The 23,831-nt window shown below is 41.3% G+C and overlaps 2 protein-coding genes across 2 annotated transcripts; both read right to left on the bottom strand.

The window, feature by feature from the left end:
* Nucleotides 1-15,515: 15,515 nt before the first annotated feature.
* On the bottom strand, nt 15,516-19,625 carry LOC118432707 (monocarboxylate transporter 13-like). Its single transcript, XM_035844321.1, has 5 exons — nt 19,205-19,625; nt 18,344-18,558; nt 17,639-17,782; nt 16,223-17,062; nt 15,516-15,948 (listed from the first exon to the last, which is right to left on the bottom strand). Exons 1-5 carry the CDS (start codon nt 19,312-19,314, stop codon nt 15,731-15,733), a joined length of 1,527 nt encoding a protein of 508 aa, XP_035700214.1. The 5' UTR covers nt 19,315-19,625; the 3' UTR covers nt 15,516-15,730.
* An 823-nt stretch (nt 19,626-20,448) lies between these two features.
* LOC118403927 (monocarboxylate transporter 12-like) lies at nt 20,449-23,616 on the bottom strand. Its single transcript, XM_035802809.1, has 3 exons — nt 23,456-23,616; nt 22,306-23,160; nt 20,449-21,494 (listed from the first exon to the last, which is right to left on the bottom strand). The coding sequence occupies exons 1-3, from the start codon at nt 23,547-23,549 to the stop codon at nt 21,277-21,279; spliced, it is 1,167 nt and encodes a 388-aa protein (XP_035658702.1). The 5' UTR covers nt 23,550-23,616; the 3' UTR covers nt 20,449-21,276.
* Nucleotides 23,617-23,831: the final 215 nt, after the last annotated feature.

A 23,831-nucleotide genomic window follows, 5' to 3' on the forward strand; every position in this document is an offset into this window, starting at 1 on the left:
AAAGTGGGAGATACAAAGGGAGTGATGTATGCCTGCCCACAGTGGGTTCACGGTCCATATTTCATTGATCAAACGTTACCAAATATACATAACCAGTAGACACGGTCCCATCGCCCAGAAGACAAACGGAGGATTGTCTATGTATCCTTTTTTTAGCCCTCAAAAAACATTTTGGAAACATAGGGTACAAACCCTAAATCCATTTTTTTACCAAATGTTCATTGAACCAATCAATCAATCGTTCGCATGCATCATTGTAAATGCAATGTACCACTTACTGGTACAATAAAGGGATAACACCCCCGCTATCCCATCCTTTTACCAATAGGTAATTCTTGAACCTCTTACTGGTAAAATAAAGGGATAACACCCCCGCTATCCCATCCTTTTACCAATAGGTAATTCTTGAACCTCTTACTGGTAAAATAAAGGGATAACACCCCCGCTATCCCATCCTTTTACCAATAGGTGATTCTTGAACCTCTTACTGGTAAAATAAAGGGATAACATCCCCACTATCCCATTCTTTTAACAATAGGTAATTCCTGGTAAAATAAAGGGATAACACCCCCACTAATTCATTCTTTCACCAGAAGGTATTGCTTGAACGTTGGTATGCTGTATCAAAGTGGGAGATACAAAGAGAGTGATGTATGCCTGCCCATAGTGGGTTCACGGTCCATATTTCATTGATCAAACGTTACCAAAATATACGTAAGCACGAGACACGGTCCCATCGCACAGAAGACAAACGGAGGGTTGTTTACTTATCCTTTTTTCAGCCCTAAAAAATATTTTGGAAACACGTGCTAACTACAAAGAGATGTGCTAACATAGGGTACAAAACCTTAAATCATTTTTTACCAAATGTTCATTGAACCACTTACTGGTAAAATAAAGGGATAACACTCCCACTATCCCATTCTTTTACCAATAGGTAATTCTTGAACTGGTAGAATAAAGGGATAACACCCCCACTATTTCATTCTTTTACCAGAAGGTATTCCTTGAACGTTGGCTTGCTGTATCAAAGTGGGAGATACAAATGGAGTGATGTATGCCTGCCCACGGTAGGTTCACTGCCCATATTTTACTGATCAAACGTTACCAAATATACATAACCAGTAGACACGGTCCCATCGCACAGAAGACAAACAGATGAATGTTTGTCTATCCTTGTCTTAGCCCTGAAAAAATATTTTGGAAACATAGGGTACAAACCCTAAATCCATTTTTTTACCAAATGTTCATTGAACCAATCAATCAATCGTTCGCATGCATCATTGTAAATGCAATGTACCAGTTACTGGTACAATAAAGGGATAACACCCCCGCTATCCCATCCTTTTACCAATAGGTAATTCTTGAACCTCTTACTGGTAAAATAAAGGGATAACATCCCCGCTATCCCATTCTTTTAACAATAGGTAATTCTTGGTAAAATAAAGGGATAACACCCCCACTATTTCATTCTTTTACCAGAAGGTATTCCTTGAACGTTGGCTTGCTGTATCAAAGTGGGAGATAGAAAGGGAGCGATGTATTCCCTTCCACTGAGGGTTCATATTTCACTGATCAAACGTTACCAAATATACATAACCAGTAGACACGGTCCCATCGCACAGAAGACAAACGGCCGTACATGATATTGACTAGCGGCGGTTATCTTGCGCTTAGAGCTATTGAAATTCGGTTTGGAGGAAATCCTGGGTACAGCAGATACGAAAAATGTGTACTCCGCCGCGGGAGTTGGGTCAATTGTTTCGTGACCTCCGTTTTGTTGCTTGTGTTTGCAAGATAAAGTGAGCGCCTGAGGAAAAATATCTGTGACAGACTGAACTCATGTATTATAAAGACAGTACTGGGGCACCTGTGTTTCTTACGTCTACAATCTTGATATGTGAAACGCCGAAGAATCCTTAAGCATAGAATAATACAATGGACCAGAAAGAAAATGAGGCTGATAAAAAAAGACTATGTGAGTATGTCTACAAAATTACCATAGGCTTCCAACACCATAGCAATGCATTTATTTTTCTATGTCAGTAGTACCATAGATAGCTCACTGGCGTCTACCAAGTACACCTTTCTGTATATGTTTAAAATGCATATACACCCACTCTGCTTATAGACGCTGTGTTTCTCAAGTCTACATTTTGATATGTGAAACGTCGGGTAATCCTTAAACATAGTCTAATACAATGGGCCAGAAAGAAAATGAGGCTATTAAAAAAGGCTGTGCACGCGTAAAAAATACAATAGGCTTTCAACACCATAGTAATGCATAGTAATGTCAGTTTTGCAATAGCTATCGCACTGGCGTCTCCCAAGTAAACCTTTTTATACATTTTCAAAATGCACATACTCCCCCACTCCACTTATAGGCACTAATCAAAACTTCTCTTACAGCTTGAAAACACATTCGTCTACTTCAACAGCATCAGACTACCCATAAAGCAGAGGATTATACATTCTAATGCGCGCCCGCGCCGCTCACACTGTCTAAAGATATTCCAATTCTAGAAGCATTACAGCGGTTCTTAAGTGCTAAGGCAGCACCCAACAGTGGCTCTAAATTTCCAACATGGTGTGCAATTACACCGCACGTATCTCTTGAGTGGGGTCACCTCACCCTGTTTGACTCCCCAGCGCTAAATGATAGAAAGGCTTGTCTGTGTGGTGTGCATGGATTATAGATTATATCATCTATCGACGTAAAAGCGATGCAAAAACGTTGAGGAAGAGAGTGGAGAAAAATTACCACCCAGTAAGGCGTATCCGTTAGGGTGCCGGGGAGTGTGATTTAAAGCCCTGTACATTATCTATTCCTTATTTACATTACGTAAATTGTATGGGCCTGCTGTTTCGAGACCTCATTGCCAACTGTTTTCAAAGTGTGTAAATGTTTTAATATACTTTCTCTTAGTTATTTTCCCGCTTTCTTATGAGCCACACTTTAAAATGTTTTACAGCAGTGTACTTACGTCAGTAACGATACAAAATCAGGATATGACGTGAACTAGGTCCAAATTTAGCCATTTCATGGTTGAATTCATCTAGTTTAGCTGGTGTGTTAGCAAAGTAAGTAGCCAAGGGGCTAGCTGTTATGCTGGCCATATACTTAGATACAGATACAGATAGGTTGCTTGAAGTTGCAAGTAAAATAAAAAAATTGTTTTGAATAGATGTTTTTTCCGAATCAATGTAGCAGCAGATGGTGTATTGTAAACTTAATATCTATGAACAGTTTCTTGTGAGATAATACATCACCATGTTAATCATAGTTGATATGTATCTTCTTCTGGCAGCTGTTGTTATGAAGAATATCTATATTCACAGGTATAAATAAGATGTTTACATTTGCTGCAGATAACAACAATGCTATAACAGAAATAGGTATACAATAGAATAATGGCATTAATACATTGAAGAATCAAAAGAATCATAATATGTACCTGGTATGAAATAACCTAAAATAATCTATGACAAAAATATAGAATTTAGATGAGAATTATGCAGCAGCTTTTGTTGATAATAGACGGAATGATGAGATGGAAAGCATTTCGGTTGTTCAAATCTAAGCAATAAAGACCTTTTCCAGTGCAACACGTGTATAGTCAATCCCGAACTATGTGATACATGTTAGTAATATGCAGAGGTTAACACGACTAGCGACCTCTTCTAGGGACGCACGGGGTGTACCATGTAGACAGGGTATGCACGTGGAGGCAAGGAACTATTCCATCTTTGGTATTCTCTTATGTTTGGAAAAAAAGAGTGCCTGAACAAAAGAAAGGTATAAGATTATTTCCTTGATCTTCGGTTCAGCGATTTATTTCACAAATTCAAAACAAACAGTCTTTATACTAATCTTCTTAGGTAGGAAAATAGTTGGTATTTCTACATAACTCCAAAGTCATTGTCTATCAGTTTATAAGTCATTCTGTACATCACGTATAGTCCTTCTGACATCCATTGCAGCGCCTTTGTCGTCCTTGCAAAATCTCTCATTGGGTAGGAAATCATATCAGATAGCTTCATGCATGAGCACCAGATACTCAATGTTAACTATTGAGTAAAGCTATTTTAACTGCATCCTACCACACGGAAATCAATATATACAGCCACGTGACAACAGAACTTCAATACGAAATCTACCGGGTTGAAAAAGAGAAAGAGGACGCCTCGAAAGCGCCACGAGTGGCAAACTTTGTTGTGTGAAATTAATGACACATAGATATTTAGAAAAAAAGTATAAATTTACAAGTTTAGTAATACTATTTTTCTACCAGATTCTGATGAAGAAGAGTTTGTACTTTCTTTGTAGGCTGAACTTGTCCAAGTAGCAAACTTTGTTGTTTGAAATAATTTAGATATTTCATATAACGTATCGTAAAAGTTTAGTAATGCTGTCTTCTCTATCATATCGGAATGAAGGAGATTTTTAGGCTGATCAGAAAAAACGGAACGAATGAATTGAGTGGTTTCCTCATCCTTGTAGAAGTCTTCTCCAAATGAACAAGTAGCAAATTTTGTTTTTGAAATCTTTTAGATACACTGTATTTCATAAAAAGTATTATTTCAACAGTTTAGCAATACTATTTGTCAACCATATTCGGATGAAGGAGAGTTTTTAGGCTGATCAGAAGGAAAAAAATGGAACGAATGGATGGAAATTGTTTTCTTATCTTTGGATAAATCTTCTCCAAATAGTAAACTTTGCTGTTTGAAATCATTTAGATATTTCGTAAAAAGTATATTAACAATTTTTGATGATGAAGGAGACTTTTTAGGCTGATCAGAAAAAAATGGAACGAAAAGATGGAAATGATGGAAATCGTTTCCTCATCCTTGTAGAGATCTTCTCCAAGAGTACAGCTGAGATTACTCCATGCATCATCTAGATTCATAACGTTAATTGTTAAGTAAAGCTATTTTATCAGTTATACTATTTTTTCTACCATATTCGGATCGGATGAAGCAGAGCAGAGTTTGTGGGCTGATCAGAAGAAAAAAATACAACGAATGAATGGAACTTGTTTCCTCATCCTCGTAGAGATCTTCTCCGAGAGCACATCTGAGATTGCTCCATGCATCAGGACCAGACATCGGCGCCAGACGGCAGACCAGAGGCTCTCTCTCTCCTCCAGGGACGGACAAATTGAAACTGTGACGTGATTTATTTCGGCTTCAAAATGGCCGCCATTAAACAGGAGCTTATCTGGAAGATATGCGGCAGGAGCGGGCCCGATGGTGATAGAGACGGGAGCTCTATCTCGCGTCATCGTGATTGACATGGAGGGGCAATAGAACATACGGCCAATCAGATACTAGCTAGCTCCAATGGAAAGTTACCGAAGCAGTACGTGAATAAGTACGTCTTCCAGTTGGCTATCTGGCAAAAATCTGAGTAAGTTAGAAAATACTAGAATTGAATAATAATGTCACTTAAATTTGATTCCTCGCTTGTCAGATATTTCAAGGTAAAAAGTTAGCAGGAGGACATCATGAAAACAGAGGATAGCGAGGAAATCAGATCTGTTCACTCCCTTATGGTGATGAATTAAAGACGCGAGCTCTATCTTGCGTCATCATGATTGACATGGAGGGGGGGGGGGCAATAGAACCAATCAGATATGAACCTGAGCACCTAGGGAAAGTTGCCGAAACAGTACGTGAACCGTGGTATTCCACTTGCTTATCTGGCAAGAATCTGAGTACGGCCACACTGACTTCATTTTATGGGCGACATCCTCTTGAGACCCAAAAACTAATGCGCGAGGGCAAAAAAACAAAGAAAATGGAGCAAAAAAAACTTCTAAACCACAGGACTAAACATCCACTCCATTCTTTCCCAAGCTTGATTGGTCCTATTTTTTTCGTCCAGTAAGACTAGTACTGTAAGAGACAATCGTCGCCAATTCAAACACAATGTTTATAGAGGGACCAAGGGCCCAGTGGCCTTATACCCTGACCATGTGCCCCCTACCCTGGAAATTCTGATTGACCAGGGATAGTATGGGGCCGGAGTAACATTATTTTTGTAGAACAGGCTAAAATCAAGTCAGTGTAGCCTAACTAGAAGACTAGAAGTTAAGAGGACGACATCATAAAAACAGAGGCTATGGAGGAAAACCTGAATCTTACTCTGTTCACTCCCTTGTGTGCATTGATTAAAAGGTTCTTAGTCTTTGTTTTCATGTTCTTTACTCAATTTAGCACGTAAATTTGAAATTCCAACGGCAAAAATCAAAGTTAGTGCTGGATTGTTTGAGAATGGTAATGGTACTTGCTTCGCATAATGGAACAGCACCATATACATACATGCATGTTGCTCTAATGGGTACGTAATTTTCAGAGTGCTAATAATATCACACGCCTGAGAGCCCATTTACTCCCAACGCCTACAACACAAATATGCCATTTCGCACGGTAACAAGATATATTGTGACTATCTATAGGACTAATGGAGGTAAAATCAACAGGATTTTTTTCTTCCTCGAGATCGCCCTCGTCTTCTAAAAACGTAGAATGTGCACGGTAACAAGATATATTGTGGCTATTTAGGACTAATGGTGGTAAATTCAGCAGGATTTTCTTTCCGTTTCTTTCTTCCTCGAGATGGCCCTCGCCTTAAAGACGTAAAGTGCGTATAGTTTGTGTTGGCAGGTCTGAAAAGTGAACGGAACATCGGAGTATTGATGAGCCTCGGTAGCATCGTAGAATGATAGTTGCATTAGTTGTTTTGAATGAAATGTCTGCACATATGTTAACTACTGAGTAAAGGAATTCTTTAACAGTACTGCTATTTTTCTCTACCACATCCTGATGAGGATGAACGACCTACATGGACGACAATGTATTGCTTCTATTCCGATATGGGTCATAGTTTAATACGTGAATATTACTTACCTTGTTAATTCCGTGTTAGATGCATATATGTTAACCAAAGAGTAACGGTATTTGTTTTACTATCATTTCATGACCAAATTCTAATATCGACGAGGCAGGATTTGCATTCTGGACAGAAAAAATGGCATTTGTTTAAACACAGTATGGTATATGCACATGTACATCCATGGATTTCTTCAACGAGTTTATCAAACATTTACAAACGACAAAAATGGGCGTTTTACACATTGCAACTAATCATTCCTGGCCTGCTTCACAGCGATTACATCTTCCTATCCTGACTGATCTTTGAGTATGATTTCCAATGCTCTGAACGTAAACCAGTAGTTTTGAGCGGCTACATCTACCTCTCTGTGTCTGATTGTGCGGCGGATACTGTCAACAAACCTATCTTTTACTTCAATAGGTGTACTGAAGCATCATCAATCAACGTATTGGAGCTGGTTTAGGATGCTGTTCAGATTCTGTATCGTCTCTTCAAGTTGTCTTTGTTGTTGTTTGTTGGTTAATCCGATCGACTTTTGACGAGATTTTGCATGACAACAAGATTGATCCTCTTCATTATCTAACTGCATATGAAGGTAAGATCGAAGATTTAATTACCCTCCCGAGATAAAGTAAACTGTTTTGCAAACTACGTTGATTATCCACATGGGGCGAGAGAAATAATGACTCTTAACGTTTCTGGAACTAATCACTCCGTATGTTTGGTAAATTGATGACGCCATTTGCAAACAGATGCCGTAATGTTTTAACCATAAGTGATACCTCCATCCTATGCAATGTATTCAGAAACAAAACAGACGCATTATCTTGTTCAAAATAAACTTTCATCTGCAAAATCATGGCCGAAGTCTGATTTCATGAGCAGTTTCAAATTAAGACTAAGAGTAAAGGAGTAAATGTATAATGTCATCTCCAGTGACGAAAGATAAGTTTCGGTAGATAATTAAGAATGCCTAATAGAGTATACATTTGCTAAGACTACGCCATTTCTACCATCCAGATTATTTTAGATGTAGTCATACAATACGGCTATTTTGAAGTTTTGGGTAGTATGTCCGCACTCTGAACAGTCATGACTCTTCTTCAAGGGCATCGTCCAGCGTTGCAAGTTTTTATTTTATTTTATGGAGCGTATTGTTTGCCAATCTGTAGTCAATGAAAAACTTGCTTCCCAGAAATAAAACTGTTTGGAACTATATCAACACTCCTGATTCGTACTACATAACAACATCCGTTTTGATAATACTTTCATTGAGAAGCAATTCAGTGGTTCATGTAGGTGATATAATCTTATTCCAGAACGCGGATTGCTGCCAAAAATCACTCAACCTGACAAATTTGCCAACTTAAGGCTCTCATTGATTTCGTTTCCATTCTTGACGAAATCATTTTTCAATACATGCTATGATAAATCCTATGAAGGCAATATGTTCCTGCCACGTGGAGTTATTGGTGGGTTTCCTGCCGCGTCTCTTGTGAACGATGGAACAGAATATCCCACCACCCACAAAACAAGACGTATTAAACTATAAATCTTTCTACGCGGTACTAACAGGCTGCTTTTCATAACCTCCAGCGATTCATATTCCCACCCAGGGAGCACTCCTGACAACATGTCGAGATGCTGACCTTTCTAGCTTATATTGCATCTGCCCCGTCAGGAGAACTCATTTGTGACCCTGACTCACACCGAAGTATGAAGGTCTGATATTGTTTGGGACTGGGCGAGAGAATATTGCTGGTCCACTCTTTAATCTATCTTGCCAGTGTGTAATACGCGTTATGGGATTGCAAACGGTTCGTCCGTCTGTCCTGTCAATCATTGTGTTGCATCGTGCTCTGGGTACGAGAGTCGGAAGGCGGCTTTTGAGGACACTGTCACGACATCGTTTGCAAAATATAGTTTCTTTTGGGCGCGACCAGAAATTATGTAACTATGCACCATGAGAAGATGGACTGATATTATGTTGATTACTTCCAAAGTGATTATGTAATGTTGAATTGTATATTTTTTGTGTGTACTATTATGAAGGCAAGACCTTCCCCACTCTTGAAATCTAGTTAAAACGGCATTGGCCTAAGATGTATGAAAGTTAAATAAAGGTCGAAAAAAGCATCATATCTCGTATGGTTTCATGGTTCCACACATGGTGTGAGTAACATGTCTGCTTTCTACTTGTCGTTTTTCTCCAATATAGGATTAAATGTCAACTACATACCTTACCCGTGTTATGTATTTGGCTACCACAACTTTTCTATTTGGCAATGTTAGATCTTAATGTTCACTGAAATGTTTCAATTAGATTTTTTTTCATCTCATACATGTAGTACACGAGTCAGAGTTTTGGCATTAAAGCAAATGTGTTTAAAGTACACACTTTACTCCCTGCATTTTATTAAGGGCGTGACGGGAAGGCTCTTAAGTGAAAGAATTACGAACTTCGTGTCTTTAGAAGCTGGTCTGTCAAGTAATCTTTGAATCTTGTATTCACCGGTGAACTGATTGATTTTAGTATAAAAGATGAGCAAAAAGGAGGAATTATTTTGACTCCATCGTTAGAAAAAACTACAGGTCCTGGCGTCGACTGAACTTGCTTGAGTGGTGGGCGATCGATTAGGCTGAGTCGGGAACTTTGGAACTTACAGATTGTAATTCCCTGAGCGAAAGGAAAATGAGTGGTTAGACATCAAATACATGTACACAAAGACTTGATTCGCATGCCTGGAGTTTAAAAACAGACTTCATGAAAAATGATTCCTGGTTACTTCACACAATGTCATTATTTTGAATCCTTTATCTTTTTAAAACTGCAAGCCCAAGAGTCGACTGGACTTCCTTGATAATCTATATTTTCATGTTGTTATGTCTGGAACTTAAGAACCTACAGATTGTAATTCCTCGAGTGTAAAGAAAATATATGGTTAGAACTTAGACATGAAGTCTTCTTCTTCTTGAAGCATATTGATGTGAAGCTTTGAATCATGTATTCACTGTTAACACGCAAGCTCGATGTTTCTTCAAAAGAAAATTAGAAAGAGTAATACAAGGTTCCTTCACGTAACATGTTATTTTCAATCCTTTACTTAGCTAACACCGTACGCCCAAGCATCGACTGAACTTTAACAAGTGGTGGGTAATCTTTGCTGAGTCGGGATCTTCAGAACTTACAAGTTGTAACTCCTGGAGTGTAAAGAAAATATATGGTTCATTTTCCTGATGTGTAAAGTTGCTAATCAAGGCCGAGGCGACTCATCCATCCGCGTAATTGTGCAATAAAACACTGCCTTGTAACCCGCACACCTTCTGACATTTGCACGTTATTGCCCTTATGGTACCTGAATAACAATACAGCAGGGTTGCCGTGAACTGGGCACGCTAACGAAAAGGTCATTCAGAACACTGTATTGAAATGAAGAAAAATATCAACATTGTTTACGAGCGGGAGAACGAGCATACGTCCTTGTTTTGCCCTGGTCATTACATTCCCTACTGCCAACTGTAGGTTCATCATCATGAGCTTACTGCCGCTGATCTAGAAGTTTTCAGACCATCGTCAGCGACAAGGAAATACCGCATCAAATTCATATTTTTGTTTTTGTAGTAAACATTTCATTGTGCTAAACTTGTTTCTTCACAACACTGTTTTGAAAGGAAGAAAAACATCAACATTGTTTATGGTAACTGAATAACAATACAGCAGGGTTCCCGTTAACTGGGCACGCTAACGAAAAGGTCATTCACGATACTGCATTCAAATGAAGAAAAATATCAACATTGTTTACGAGCGGCCAGCGGAAGAGTGAGCATACGTCATTGTTTTACCCTGGTCATTACACTCTCTACTGCCCGCTGTAGCTTCATCATCATGAGCTTGCTGCTGCTGATATAGAACCTTTCAACAAGAACATACGGGCACAACAATTTCATATGTTGGTTCTATAATCGAAAAAATTGTGCTCAGTTGCGAGGGATTGACATGGAAACAAAATCCAATAAAATTGGCTTTGTCTTTATAAACATAGTACACCATAGCTAGTCATCATAGCTACACCATCCCCCCAGCTAGCTATAATCTTCTTTTCCCATTTTGTCCTGTTCCTGCTCTTTAACGTTTTTCCGACAAACAATTTGTGTGCATAGTCTAAATTGGCCAAACATTTTTGGGCATTTCTTTAAGACAATCTGCTCTAAGCCATTGGCTCACCACTGCTTCTCGCCATCGTGTTTTTGTCTTTTGTTTTGTAACGGAACCTGCGGTTTCGTCATGCACTGTCTGTGGTGGGTCATTGCAACCAGTTGCTCCCCTGAACATTTTTCCGAATCAACCTCATCTTGCGATACTGTAACAGTTCTCTGTGAAACGTTGTTAGTAAAAAGCTCTTAGTGTGGCTGAAACTTGATTGAAAAATTACTGTGGAGGAAAATTTATATACCTTTTAAATTGTCTTGTTTTTACCATTGAGCCTAGAAATTCCCCGAGCCAATCTTTCCACAACTACCATTCATCGTTTTTACGTCTGGTCCAGACTAATAAGACAACGGTAACAGGACCACAAAACAAATCATTGTGTCTACGAGGATGTAACAGCAGATACGTCAGTACAATCGTGTACTGAAGTAAACTTTCTGAGGTTGTTCACCAGAGGATCGGCTCCACATTGATGTCGTTCTGTAAGTTGTGGAGAAGGGAAGAAACACGATACACGATAACCTCGAAGGGTAACACTTGTCAGTGAGAACATGGTGATAAGCTTGCACCTTACTGAAGCACACACACAAACACACGGACACACACACTCACACACCGTTGTTTATTCCGTTCCACTGAAGACCCGTTTGTACGTATCCAAAAGGAAAAGTTATGCCCGGGACCACCCCTGGGATACAAACTTCAACTCTAGTTCAACAAGTTAAACCACAAGTAAACCAAGGAACGCGGGGACATGAACACAACTGTGACAGAGACAAAATATCCACTCTTCACAGATCTTTTCTCCATACTATTTGTGTTTTCTTCAGATCTCGGGGAGGATTCATGAGCAAACCTTTCTCATGCGACCCCCATTCAAGAAAAAGTGCCCACTTACTCACATGCCACGCCCATCTATGCATTCTAAACGCTGAGCGCTTTGTGTGTTTCCTGGGACTGACGTCTGTTCCCCTGGTGCTGAGTGGCGGGCACATGTAGCTAAAGATGAGTAGGTATCCCCACATCATTTATTGTGGGCTTAAGCCTTTCTCTGTGAGCTCTCTGTCGGCGCCGGGAGACAGAATGAGATGGGAAAGGGTGTGATAATCATTAATCTTAGCCTCTGTGACGCCAGCGTCTTATCCAAATGGCATCTCAGAAGTCGGTCCAAGACTCCGTCCATCTGTAACATGGCTTAGAAATACGGACAATTCACAGCCTCGCGCTTTTAACCCAACACAATATGCAGCCAAGGCCGGTGTCATTTATTGTGCTCCACAATGCGGCCTGGCCGTCAATGGATTCGGCAAAGCAGTAGCTCTGCAGTAAAAGCCGTGTTTTACGATATGGGATTCACAAGTTTGTGAACGGTTGCTGCCTGCAGGCAGTAGAATGGAGCTGACACAGCGATTGTTCGTCGTTTGCTTTGCGTGAACTCCGTACGTGCCATTCCGCTTCACCGGTAACATCCCTCAAAGTGAGATGTACAAAAACGCGCCACCACGATAAGGGACAGATAGACTCTCTGAATTGCCCGTCGTCTTTTTTACGGCCGGTTGAGACCAGGGTAACGGCGTGGAGATAAGTAAGAAACCTATCCGTGTTGTACATCGTGATAAGGTTCAAGGGAAGAGAGTACGTTGCGTGGATTCATGTTTCTTGTCTATTGTTTATTGCTGCCTGGAACGTCATGAACACGTATCTGGTAGTATCAGGTTCAGTCGAGATTACGGCAGTTATGTTATTCTGTGTGAGTGACGTCTACATGTAGATATCGATCCATCAATGAATGGGGAAAAACATGCACACACAGTAATTTTTCCAACTTTCTTCCAACACAAAGGCACACACGGATCAAATTTTCAACGACCACTGTCGCCTTATAAACTTTCTGCCACGTTTGACCAATTGCTGACGACACGTATCCGCAAGATCACGTGTTAATTCTCATTCAACTCTCGCGAGTTTGTGTTCTGAAGTGATCAGCATTGATCCTAAAGAAGGGAACAGTGGTCGATGAAAATTTGATCCGTGTGTACTTTTGTGTCATTGGAAGACATCTAAGCATTGTACTATGATTGCTACCAACACAGATGAGCTTCCATAATAACATGCATGCATCGCGGTAGTTTGGGAGTTTTCGCTCTTATTCTCTACCCCTCCTTCTTCCTTTCCTTTTCTCTTTCCCTCTCTCTTTCTCCATATTTTCTTGAAATAAACTGGCAGTGAAAATGGTCGCCGGGCCCGACGCATCTTATTGATGCATGAGCAACTTAAGCTTGGCTTAGTTCACGCTTTGGAATCTGCTTTCTTTTACTCCAACAAGTCTACAGTGTAGCTAATGTGTACTGATCGTAGTTTTAATCAGCTCAAACAAGCCAACAAACACGACATATGCTCAGCTTTTGCGGAAATTGAGCACCAACATATTGTTAACAATCAAGTCAGTAAACATGTGTTCTAATCCTGCATCGGTTTTATCATATTGATCTGGTAAACAGTTTTAATTACTGCACAAACGCATTAAAACGATCCGCTTGAAGCAGCTACAAATCCATATAATGAATGAATCAAGACCTCGTTTGGGAGTATTGCACATTTTTGCTCCACCGGGCTAAGTACAGGTCATCTGGTAACAATCATATACATGTAACAATGGTAACCATCATATTCATTTATGTGTACATATATTCGTCTAATCTATCCTACTACATTCGACTTCCTCTCGCTTCTTGGTAATTTCATAAATGTAGTTAGATGTATGGTTGGTAAGACCTTTGAGAGCTATCCCCTGCCGTGAGTAAAACTACGCTACTCAAGAACATATATTCCCGTTGATTGGGTGATACCGAGCCAATTTCATGACGCCTAAATATGTTCTGGTCGTAGTGAGACAGCAGCTCTGTCGTTTGTAAAGGCACAAACGTCCCCTCGTTGGGAATGGCACCAAGAATCTCACATTAATACCCAATATAGGGAAATTTAACAGAGCTGTTGTTTTCCTTGTTTTGATTTGTTGAGAATTTAAATGTTCGGTGCTTAGTAGCTTATCGAATGTCTTCATTAGTGCATCTTTGACTTCGAGTTTCTTTCTTCTATTTTGCATTGGCCACAATCATAGTTAGCCCATGTATATCTTTCTTCCTCGCATAATGTACTGCCAAACTAATGACACCATGTCATGTATTACAATATCCTGATAGGCAACGCAAATGAATGATATCTTCAGGGCATTCTGTATGTTTCACGTCCATAGGGTTTAATTTTGATGGTGGCAGCTTTTATCTAACTTTCACACCTTTGCCTGAGTATGGGTCTTGGACATTATGTTTAATGCATACGTCTTGTATCAGATGATATTGGCAGTCGTGCACCTAATGTTAGAAATCTGTCGAATAAATATATATTTGTACCTGGTGATAAAAGGGGCGAATATGAGTCTTTCGAAGTAATTTTAGCCTGATATTAGATATTGATTGGCCAACACAATTCAATAACCAGTAGTATGTGATACTCAGTCAGCCGACATATCAACCAAGAGTAAAGGATAGCAAGGTATTAAAAGAAGGGAAGGGCAAAGAAAAGAGAGGGACTAAAATGTTTTCGTCGAAAGACTCATTATCATTATTCACATGCTTTTGCGTCTCAGAAACGTCCTTCATCTCATCTGCTGTGTTAGATTGATAGAATTTTTGTGCACAACACAGAAAGACGGATGATCGTGATGTCGATGGACACCGCGCCACCTACCGATGTATGTATGGACTCCATGCAAGCTATCACCAACAAAAAAACATGTGGTTGATAATGGATCAGCTTAACAAGGAAATATAGAACGTCACTGTTGAAGAGATTTGATATACCTTGCGAATCTATAGGCTGTAATTTGATATGTATATCTAATACAATCAGAGTTTTGGTGGCCTTCAAGCAGGACAACCAGTTTCAATTTAGAAAATCTATTGCAATTTACGTAAATGTCGCCAGGTGGCTCAATTATCCAAACAGCCACCGACAACTTTTTTTAGCATATAGAGTTATAAGAATCGACAATGAAAGTATACATGAATATCTATATGGATGCAGCAACATTGAGTACAGCATGCAAGAATGGCATAATCTTTGCGTTAAGCAAACATTGCCTCCCTAAGCACATAGCAGTTAACATGAAAACAACTTTTCATAAGAATCAGACACATAAGTCTGGGACTTTTGTATACATTCATTATCTTTTAGTGGAACCGGTGTTGAAAGTACGCATACTGTTACAGCACATTTTGTTGACTATGTAACGACACCAAACTAATGGCGCCGGCATTGCACACAAGTATCAGGTTCTTAAAGGATACTGGCACTCTCTACAAAGAAAATTTATCTGTCAACACTATTCAACAGGCATGACATTATTTGCACAATACTCCCTGTTTGGAGAAACGTTAAGAAATCGATAGTTCTCTTACGCTAAGAGTCCTATACGTACAGCTGATGGGCCAATACTTGTCAGCATCCATTTCATTTCATTGCATGATTACCACTGAAATTGTAACACCCGAATTGAGTTTATTGTGCTAAGATTGAAGTCCTTGTACAAGAATCATCTTGTCGCGATTTCACAACAAAAATCATATTGAAGGTTTTCTTATAATCTCATTATCATAAGTCTCCCGTATCCCCTTTTCGGTGACGTCATCAGACGACGGCGTTTCCATGCCAAACCGTGCCCTGCGTTTGGCAAACACGCGCATGTGCAGTAGGAATGGAACCAGCCCTCCAAGCGTTGCGCATGCGCCTCCGAATAGAAACGTCGCGTCATAGTTTCCTGTGGCGTCACGCAGTGCCCCTGAGGAAAGATGTCAGCAGAGTTTGAGCACATACAACACGTACGTCAAAAGAATCGGAGTACATACAATGATCAGGCAAAGGTATCAAATTCAGTGACACATTTTAACTATCTGTATCTTTTATGATGCTAATGCATAGCCTCCACCAGGGACAGTACGGGCAACGCGCCTGCCCTGTACAGCCTGAACGTTTTCAATAATACGTGGCGGACGCCCCCCCCCCCCCCCACACACACACAAAAAAGGTTGTGCCCTTAGCTATACTAACTTTACCTGACACCGGAGGACCGACAAGTCCCGTCACACCCTGTAAGAACCCGGTGACTCCAAACGCCGCGGGCAGGCTGTCACTATCCACAAGGTCTGCTGTTGCCGTGAGCATCATGGGAATGATGGCGCCAGTAAATAGTCCGAACATGACACTGTAAGTAGCCATGGAACCGTAGGAAGTGGCGAGGGGCATAAACAGCATGGTCAGGCCAAGAAGCGTGGCAGCTGTTGCATACTGATCGACGGAATTGAGAGGAAGGTTTTCCCACTTGGACAGAAGTGCGACCAGAACGCGACCAGCGATTAATGTAATGCCGATGATGGACAGAAGAAAAGCTGCATGATAGTCGTCAACACCGAGCCGTTTTGCGCGAGGTGGAAGATAAATTTCACTGATTAAATAAAAGGACGATGACAGCCCTAATGATACAAGGTACAACGAAAATGAAGTATCTTTCAGGAGGCTACAGTACACGGTGGGAAAGAATCGTTTCGGTTGGAAAACTTTTTCGGAGTCCTCGTCTTGATCGTCGGTAAGGAAAGATTCCTTCGACACCGAGGGCGACATTCTCCGTATGTCTTGATCCGGTTTGATGTCAGTCACAAGAAGTATTGGCCGAACTAGAGCACCAAAAGCTGTCATGTTAAGTACGATACCGCCTAGTATCACTGATGCGCCTATTGTTCCGTACTCATCCAACAAGAACTGACAGAGAGGCGGGAATCCGAGGGAGCCGATTCCGGACCCCAGTGTTATAAAGCTGTTGGCGCGGAGTCGCTTGGTTGTGAAGTATCTCCCAACACTTGTGGACACGTTTATCAAACACAGGGAGCTTCCCAACCCTGATAGAAAGTGAGAGAACATATACACTAACTTACAAACACAGACAACATTCACACTTTCGTACAGTTCGAGTACGGAAGGGCGACAAAATGGCAACTTTAGGAAATGTTACCAGATGGTACATAGGACTACAACAAGTAAATAATCAAATACGTATATAGATGCATGGAAATACATAATGTGCGTTAGTCGACCTCCCTGCCGATAGAAAAATAAACCTTTAAGCAGGGAATGGTATCTAAACTTGACGATTTGTAGATGACATGACATGACGACATGATGTTGCAATTGACTTTAAAGAAACAGAACCAACGTAAACTTAACATCTGTTTAGAATTATTAGTAAGTTGTTTGTAAAGGTCTTCAAGAAACTCGCCTGCAATGCACCTTGAAACTCACCTGCAATAAATATCGTAATTTCAAAACAACTTGGTTACAATCGTCAATATGACGTCAGAAAATGACGTCATCTGTCCGCCATCTTGGATCGGTAAGCTTGAATTTTCTGAAATCCTTTTTTCTACATAAAACCCCAAAACCCAATAGAAGTGGACTAAAAGGCTCAAGAAACTCACCTGCAATGAAGCCGATGGTGATATAGAGATGGATAAGCCGAGTTGCGAACCAGCTGAGAGAGAACCCCGCCGCTGCGACCACCCCTCCCGCCATGATGGTCGGACGGAAGCCGAACCTCCGACCGAGGGCACTCGCCACTGGGGCTGAATAAGCACAACAAGTTGGTAGGATATGGGACTTGAACACAGATGGAGATTCAAATAAATGCAAACAAACAAACAAACAAACAAACAAACAAATAAACAAACATTTTCCAAAACAAGCCATATCTTTTCACTATTCTTCCTGAAGTCCGTAACAGTACATGTACAATAACATGACACGTAAGAAACAAAACCTATAGGCTATAAATTACAATATAAAAACGTGACAATAACGGCATAACGAGATCCATTTATCGTTGAAGAGATTCATTAGTCACGTATTTACACAGTTAATTGGATTTTCATCAAGCAATGATGGTTGGGAGCTACCCAAGCCCTACCCTTACTCGGCAAGGAGGCGGAGTGAGGGGCAGGAGTTCCACGCAAATCTCGACTTAGTTCTAGCAACTCTCGCGAGAACTGGGTCATTCCGTGATCAAGATGGACTGATAGCCATCTAAAATTTGGAGGTACGTGTTTTTACCTTTAAAAAGTAGTCAATGCTTGATGAAAATCCTAATATTTGGGATTCATTTGAATTCTAAGTTTTTTTTTTTTTACCTGCCAAGGTCGTCATTCCTGCCAAGATGGACTGCACCAAGGCGATTTCTCCTGCCGTGGCGTCAGGGAACTGTTCCCTCCACGGTATGAAGAAAACGCCGAGTGACCGGACGATGCCCCAGGTGCAGGCGAAGATGATGAAGCCGGCCAGCACCACCGCCCAGCCCCATCCACCGTCCGGGGGCTCCACGGGGCCTGGGTTCGTGGGGAGGGGCCTGCAAATAGAATTTAGCATCCACTACATGGTTAAGCCATGCAAAACAATCACTTAAAACACATTAACCCACATTTCAAATCTCAAGTCTTTACCACCTCTGCAAAGCTGGATTTGTCAGGTCTGTTTTGCTTGAAAAAAGCACGAGTTCAACTCCGGCATTTTAACGAGCTACAGCCAGAAGTTTGTCACCATACCCAGATTTTACCCCCTGTCCTAATGGACCAGCCCAATTTGTTTTCTTAAATATGGAGGTCAAGTTCAGGTCCACTGCAGAATTTGATACATGTTTGCGAGGCCTTTTTGGTTGCAAACTATATGACTTTTAGTGATAAGGAAATTAACCGTATTTTCCTTGCCAGCGATGTCATTTGTTCGGAACACCACCCTCTATAAAGTTCAATGGCACGCCTTTGCCTTTATCAAGCTATTTAGAAACCTATTAATCTTATGGAAAAATCGGGAGCGCCCTTTCCGATGTGAGTGGACCAAACCATACGACTGTATCTTGGGCGATTGCATGGAAGAAACTCTTTGGACTTGGTGTTCGTCGGTCTATCCCTCCTTGACCTTGGACATGCGATTGTCTGTCACAGACAGCAGCGTGTCACGTACAAAGGTGCCTTTTCTGGCTGAGAAACACTCACCTGTGGAGTGGCGCCTCAAGGTACGAAGCTTTGTCCCCTGGTCTTCCTTGCCCATATAAACGGTGCATCCCCCTCCCATGAGGATACTTCAGCAGGGGCCTGGATGACATGTCTCTTCCAGAGGCCAGTCTTGCGACACATCCGTCCAAAGTACAAACTGATCTGGACAGTCTAGTTAGCTGGACTGACAGAAACTACATGCAGATCAATCCAACTAAATGGAAGGTTTTGTTCATATGTTTCTTGCGAAGACTATCCAGACTGTCTGTTCAATACCCAGACTGTTTGTTGGCGCATCTGAACTCGAGGTTGTGTGCATGGCCAAGGTCCTTGGTGCTATCTTTAAAACCAACTTTAAGTGGACTGCACATGTAGGGGTGATTAATGTTGTGGGTAAAGCCATCCATCCTCCTACGCAGGGACATCCTACGGCCAAACTGCCTGTCTGGATGTACCCTGCTCTTTCAACCGTCACCCTTAGTTCCTGACCGCCCTGCTTATAAATATCAATGAGGTTAGTATCCCATTATACATGCGAGATAGCTTTTGAAAACGGAAAGCCTTTTTTTTGTTCGCCTGTTTTGGGGGGGGGGGGGGGGGCGTCCACAGAAAGTAAGGGTGACGGTTGAAAGAGCAGGGCAGACAGGCATTTTGGCTGTTGGATGTCCCTGCATAGCGGATGAAGCCAGCCGACTATACATGATTGAGTGTTTGACGAAACACGGTCTGAGGTCAAACGACTTGTTAGTACTTGTGTAATAGAGTTTGTCAGCCCCACCCTGGAATTCGCTTGCCAAGTTTGCCACCCAGGGCTTACAGTAGTCATGTATGGTTGAACGTGTCCAGGTCAAAGCCTGTAAGATCATTCTTGGTCGCTCCTACAATGTTTACAGTTCAGTGCTACAGATGTGTGATTTAGGACCTCTACATGTTACACGTAAAGCACACTGTTAGAAGTTTGTGTTCAATCCAATTCCCTTGTTCAATCTGAAGTATTTAACTGGCTGCCACCAAGACGCTCTGAAGCACATGGAATGGGTTTCAGTTTATATGTTGAACATCAAATTTTAGGAATACCACTTTGCCATATTGTGTCCCCATAATCTTTCTCCATAGCTTTTTAGATAGATTTTTATGTGTTAACATTTCATATAAAATCTCTCTCTCTCTCTCTCTCTCTGTATATATATATATATATATATATATATATATATATATATATTATATATATATATTACACCCTCTTGGTTTGAGATAACAAGTTTAATATTGTTTCAAAGTAACGCTACATAGCATACAAAGTCATTACAATGATCAACATGTTTACCCAATGGAATAATACATGGAAATCTACGTGGATGTAGCAATACTGAGCGCGTTATGGCAGTATGGCTTACTCTTTGCGTTAAGTAAAAATTCCTGCCCTACACGACACAGCAATTTACAACAAACATGACAACTTACCAAACTGCTAAGGGCAGCTACTTGTATATTCGTTTTTAACAAGTGAGGTTTTTCATAAAACTGACAAAGTAATTTGGGAATGTTTATACATTGATCATCTTTCGGCGGTGTTAATGACACGTAAATACTATACAGCACGTTTCGTTGACGATATAACGACACCAAACTGCAAGCTAATGGCATTGCACACAAGTATCACGTCGATAAAAGATAGTAAGCACTCTCTCAGTTCGATCAGTCCATCCTTTGCAGGTGACACCAGGCTTTTTACAAAGTCCTGTCCAGCATTACAGAGCGAAGCTACGCTTCTAAAAATGACTTTTCTTATTTTCTTGTTTTTTCTTGAACAAAGAAAATTTATCATTCAGCATGCATGACATTATTTGCACGATGATCCATATTTGGAGAAACTTTAAGGAACCGATAGTTCTCTTTCGCAAAGAGTTTATACTTACAGCTGGTACCTGTAGAATATTGTTCTTGCTGTCAAGAATTCATTTCATTTCATTGCACTTGAAATTGTTACACCCGAATTGAGTATTATGTAGCAAGATTGAACTCTTGTACAAGAATCTTCTTGTTTTGATAAAAAGATTTCACGACATAAATCATATGGAAGTTTCCCTTATAACTACATAATCATAATTCTCTCGTATTCCCTTTTTGGTGACGTCATCAGACGACGGCGTTTCCATGGCAAACCGTGCCCTGCGTTTGGCAAACACGCGCATGTGCAGTAGGAATGGAACCAGCCCTCCAAGCGTTGCGCATGCGCCTCCGAATAGGAACGTCACGTCATAGCTGCCTGTGGCGTCACGCAGCGCCCCTGAGGAAAGATGTCAGCAGAATGTGAATATATACAGCACGTACGTCAGCAGAATTTGAGTACATAAGGCACGTACGTCAACAGAATTTGTGTACATACAACACACAGGCAAGGGCATCGTTTCAAGTTCTGTGATACAATGCACATTTTCATCATTTGCACCTTGAATGATACTTTGGTAAAGCCTCCACCAGGGCTTCCTGAAGGATTATGGATAGTTGAATTCTCACAAATACGGTGACTTATTAGCCAAGAGTGTCAGTCCATCATTTTCCCTTTGTTATCAAGTGTGAACAAACTCCGCTGGCAAAAAGAATTAGCGTACTTGTACGTCCCTCACATTGATAAGATCTTTTAACCTTTTCCGGAAAAGTGACAATAACATGTTCGGATGTACAATAAACAAACGCAATATTTCAAACCATTGCAATGAAATTCAATGAGAGTAAGGGGATGGGAAGAAGCAACTTAAGCTAAGGCCACATTTCCAAACCGGGGCCCGGCCGGGCTGCTTGTGGAAACGAAAAAAAAAGTATGCCTAAAAATATACACAGAAAATGCCCACGCCCACGAATATTCTTTTCACGTCTTGTGTCTCTTGTTATCTTTCAGATCAGTTCAGTTCAGTTCACCTTTATTTATACTTGTAAGCCCTGTCGGCCAACATGTAGGCCGTTCTTCCTAGAGGACCAGTTGAGGGGAGGTGTCACGGAAAAAATAAATAAACAAATAGAAAATTATTACAAAATATCATACTTTCGTTCCCGAAAGGTGCCCGACCGCGGCTTTCAAAATGTGACGTAGGCCTTACCTGACACCGGTGGTCCGACAAGTCCGGCCACACCCTGTAAGAATCCGGTGAACCCGAACGCAGCGGGAAGTCTGTCCCCCTCTCCCAGGTCCGCTGTTGCCGTGAGCATTAGAGGGGTGATGGCGCCGGAAAATAGCCCGAAGATGACACTGTAAGTAGCCATGGAACCGTAGTTGGTGGCAAGCGGCATAAACAGCATGGTCATGCCCAGAAGCGTGGCAGAAGTGGCATACTGATCGACGGAATTGAGAGGAATATTTTTCCACTTTGACAGAACTGCGACCAGAACGCGACCAGCGATTGTTGTAATGCCGATGATAGACAGAAGAGAAGCTGCCTGGTAGTCGTCAACACCGAACAGTTTTGCGCGAGGAGCGAGATAAATGTTACTGACTAAATAACTGGACGACATAAGTCCTAATGATACAAGGTACAACACAAATGATGTATCTTTCAGGAGGCTACAGTACACGGTGGGAAAGAATCGTTTCGGTTGGTGAACTTTTACGGAAACGTCTTCGACAGAGTCCTCGCCTTGATCGTGGGTAAGCAAAGCCTCCTTCGTCATAGAGTGCGGAATTCCTCGTACGTCTTGGTCGGGTTTGATGTCAGTAACAAGACGTATTGGCCGAACTAGAGCACCAAAAGCCGCCATGTTAAGTACAATACCGCCGATTATCACTGACGCACCTCTTGTTCCGTACTCGTCCAACAAGAATTGACAGAGAGGAGGGAAGCCGAGGGAGCCGATTCCGGATCCCAGTGTTATAAAGCTGTTGGCACGGAGCCGCTTAGTTGTAAAGTATCTCCCAACACTTGTGGACACGTTTACCAAACACAGAGAGCCTCCTAACCCTAGTAAAGAAGTGAAAAAAGAAACATATGCTTATAATTACAAACACTGAAAGAACGAACAATATTCACTCTTGGGATAGTATTGTTTTCTTTTACACAACCAGTTAATATGACCTGCTGACGTTTCGATGCCTATCAGACATCTTCCTCAACTGGAGCTGTAGGTGACGCTGCATCGGCTACACATAGCGACGAGAAACAGAACTCCAGCTCTGGTATTTTGGGGCCTAAACCGTCTGAAAATAGTTTAGTCTCCCAAGTGTTTTGTTGCCAATGATGACGGCACTGAACGCACCTGCAATGATTCCGATGGTGATGTAGAGATGGAGAAGTCGAGTCGCGAACCAGCTGAGAGCAAACCCCACCGCTGCGACCACCCCTCCCGCCATGATGGTCGGACGGAACCCGAACCTGCGGCCGAGGGCACTCGCCACTGGGGCTGAAAGGCAGACATCAAAGTTAGGGCTGTCCATAGGAAAGCATGCTAGACTACACTGAAACAAGGATTCAGGAAAGTATGTGTATACATACACGATACATCTTGAAGTTTTTCAACTGTCATACAACACAAATTATTCTCACCTCGAATTTTCAGTCGCACTTCCGTCGACCTTCTTCAGGAGTGACGATTCAGTTACTCTGTTCACGTGCAGGGCCAGATACCTAATGAT

The sequence above is a fragment of the Branchiostoma floridae genome, chromosome 16 (genome assembly GCF_000003815.2).
Source record: "Branchiostoma floridae strain S238N-H82 chromosome 16, Bfl_VNyyK, whole genome shotgun sequence".
Lineage (NCBI taxonomy): Eukaryota > Metazoa > Chordata > Leptocardii > Amphioxiformes > Branchiostomatidae > Branchiostoma > Branchiostoma floridae.

What these genes read in the sequence shown, in the direction of transcription:
- LOC118403927 (XM_035802809.1), bottom strand. Translation starts at nt 23,549, where the DNA reads ATGGCGGGAGGGGTGGTCGCAGCGGTGGGGTTTGCTCTCAGCTGGTTC. An exon ending in CACCATCGGAATCATTGCAG is followed by an intron (nt 23,161 to 23,455) that starts GTGCGTTCAGTG and finishes CTTCTTTACTAG; the next exon opens with GGTTAGGAGGCTCTCTGTGT. An exon ending in TGTCGGACCACCGGTGTCAG is followed by an intron (nt 21,495 to 22,305) that starts GTAAGGCCTACG and finishes ATCTTTCCTCAG; the next exon opens with GGGCGCTGCGTGACGCCACA.
- LOC118432707 (XM_035844321.1), bottom strand. Translation starts at nt 19,314, where the DNA reads ATGTCATCCAGGCCCCTGCTGAAGTATCCTCATGGGAGGGGGATGCAC. An exon ending in AGGAATGACGACCTTGGCAG is followed by an intron (nt 17,783 to 18,343) that starts GTAAAAAAAAAA and finishes GTGCTTATTCAG; the next exon opens with CCCCAGTGGCGAGTGCCCTC. An exon ending in CACCATCGGCTTCATTGCAG is followed by an intron (nt 17,063 to 17,638) that starts GTGAGTTTCTTG and finishes ACTTTCTATCAG; the next exon opens with GGTTGGGAAGCTCCCTGTGT.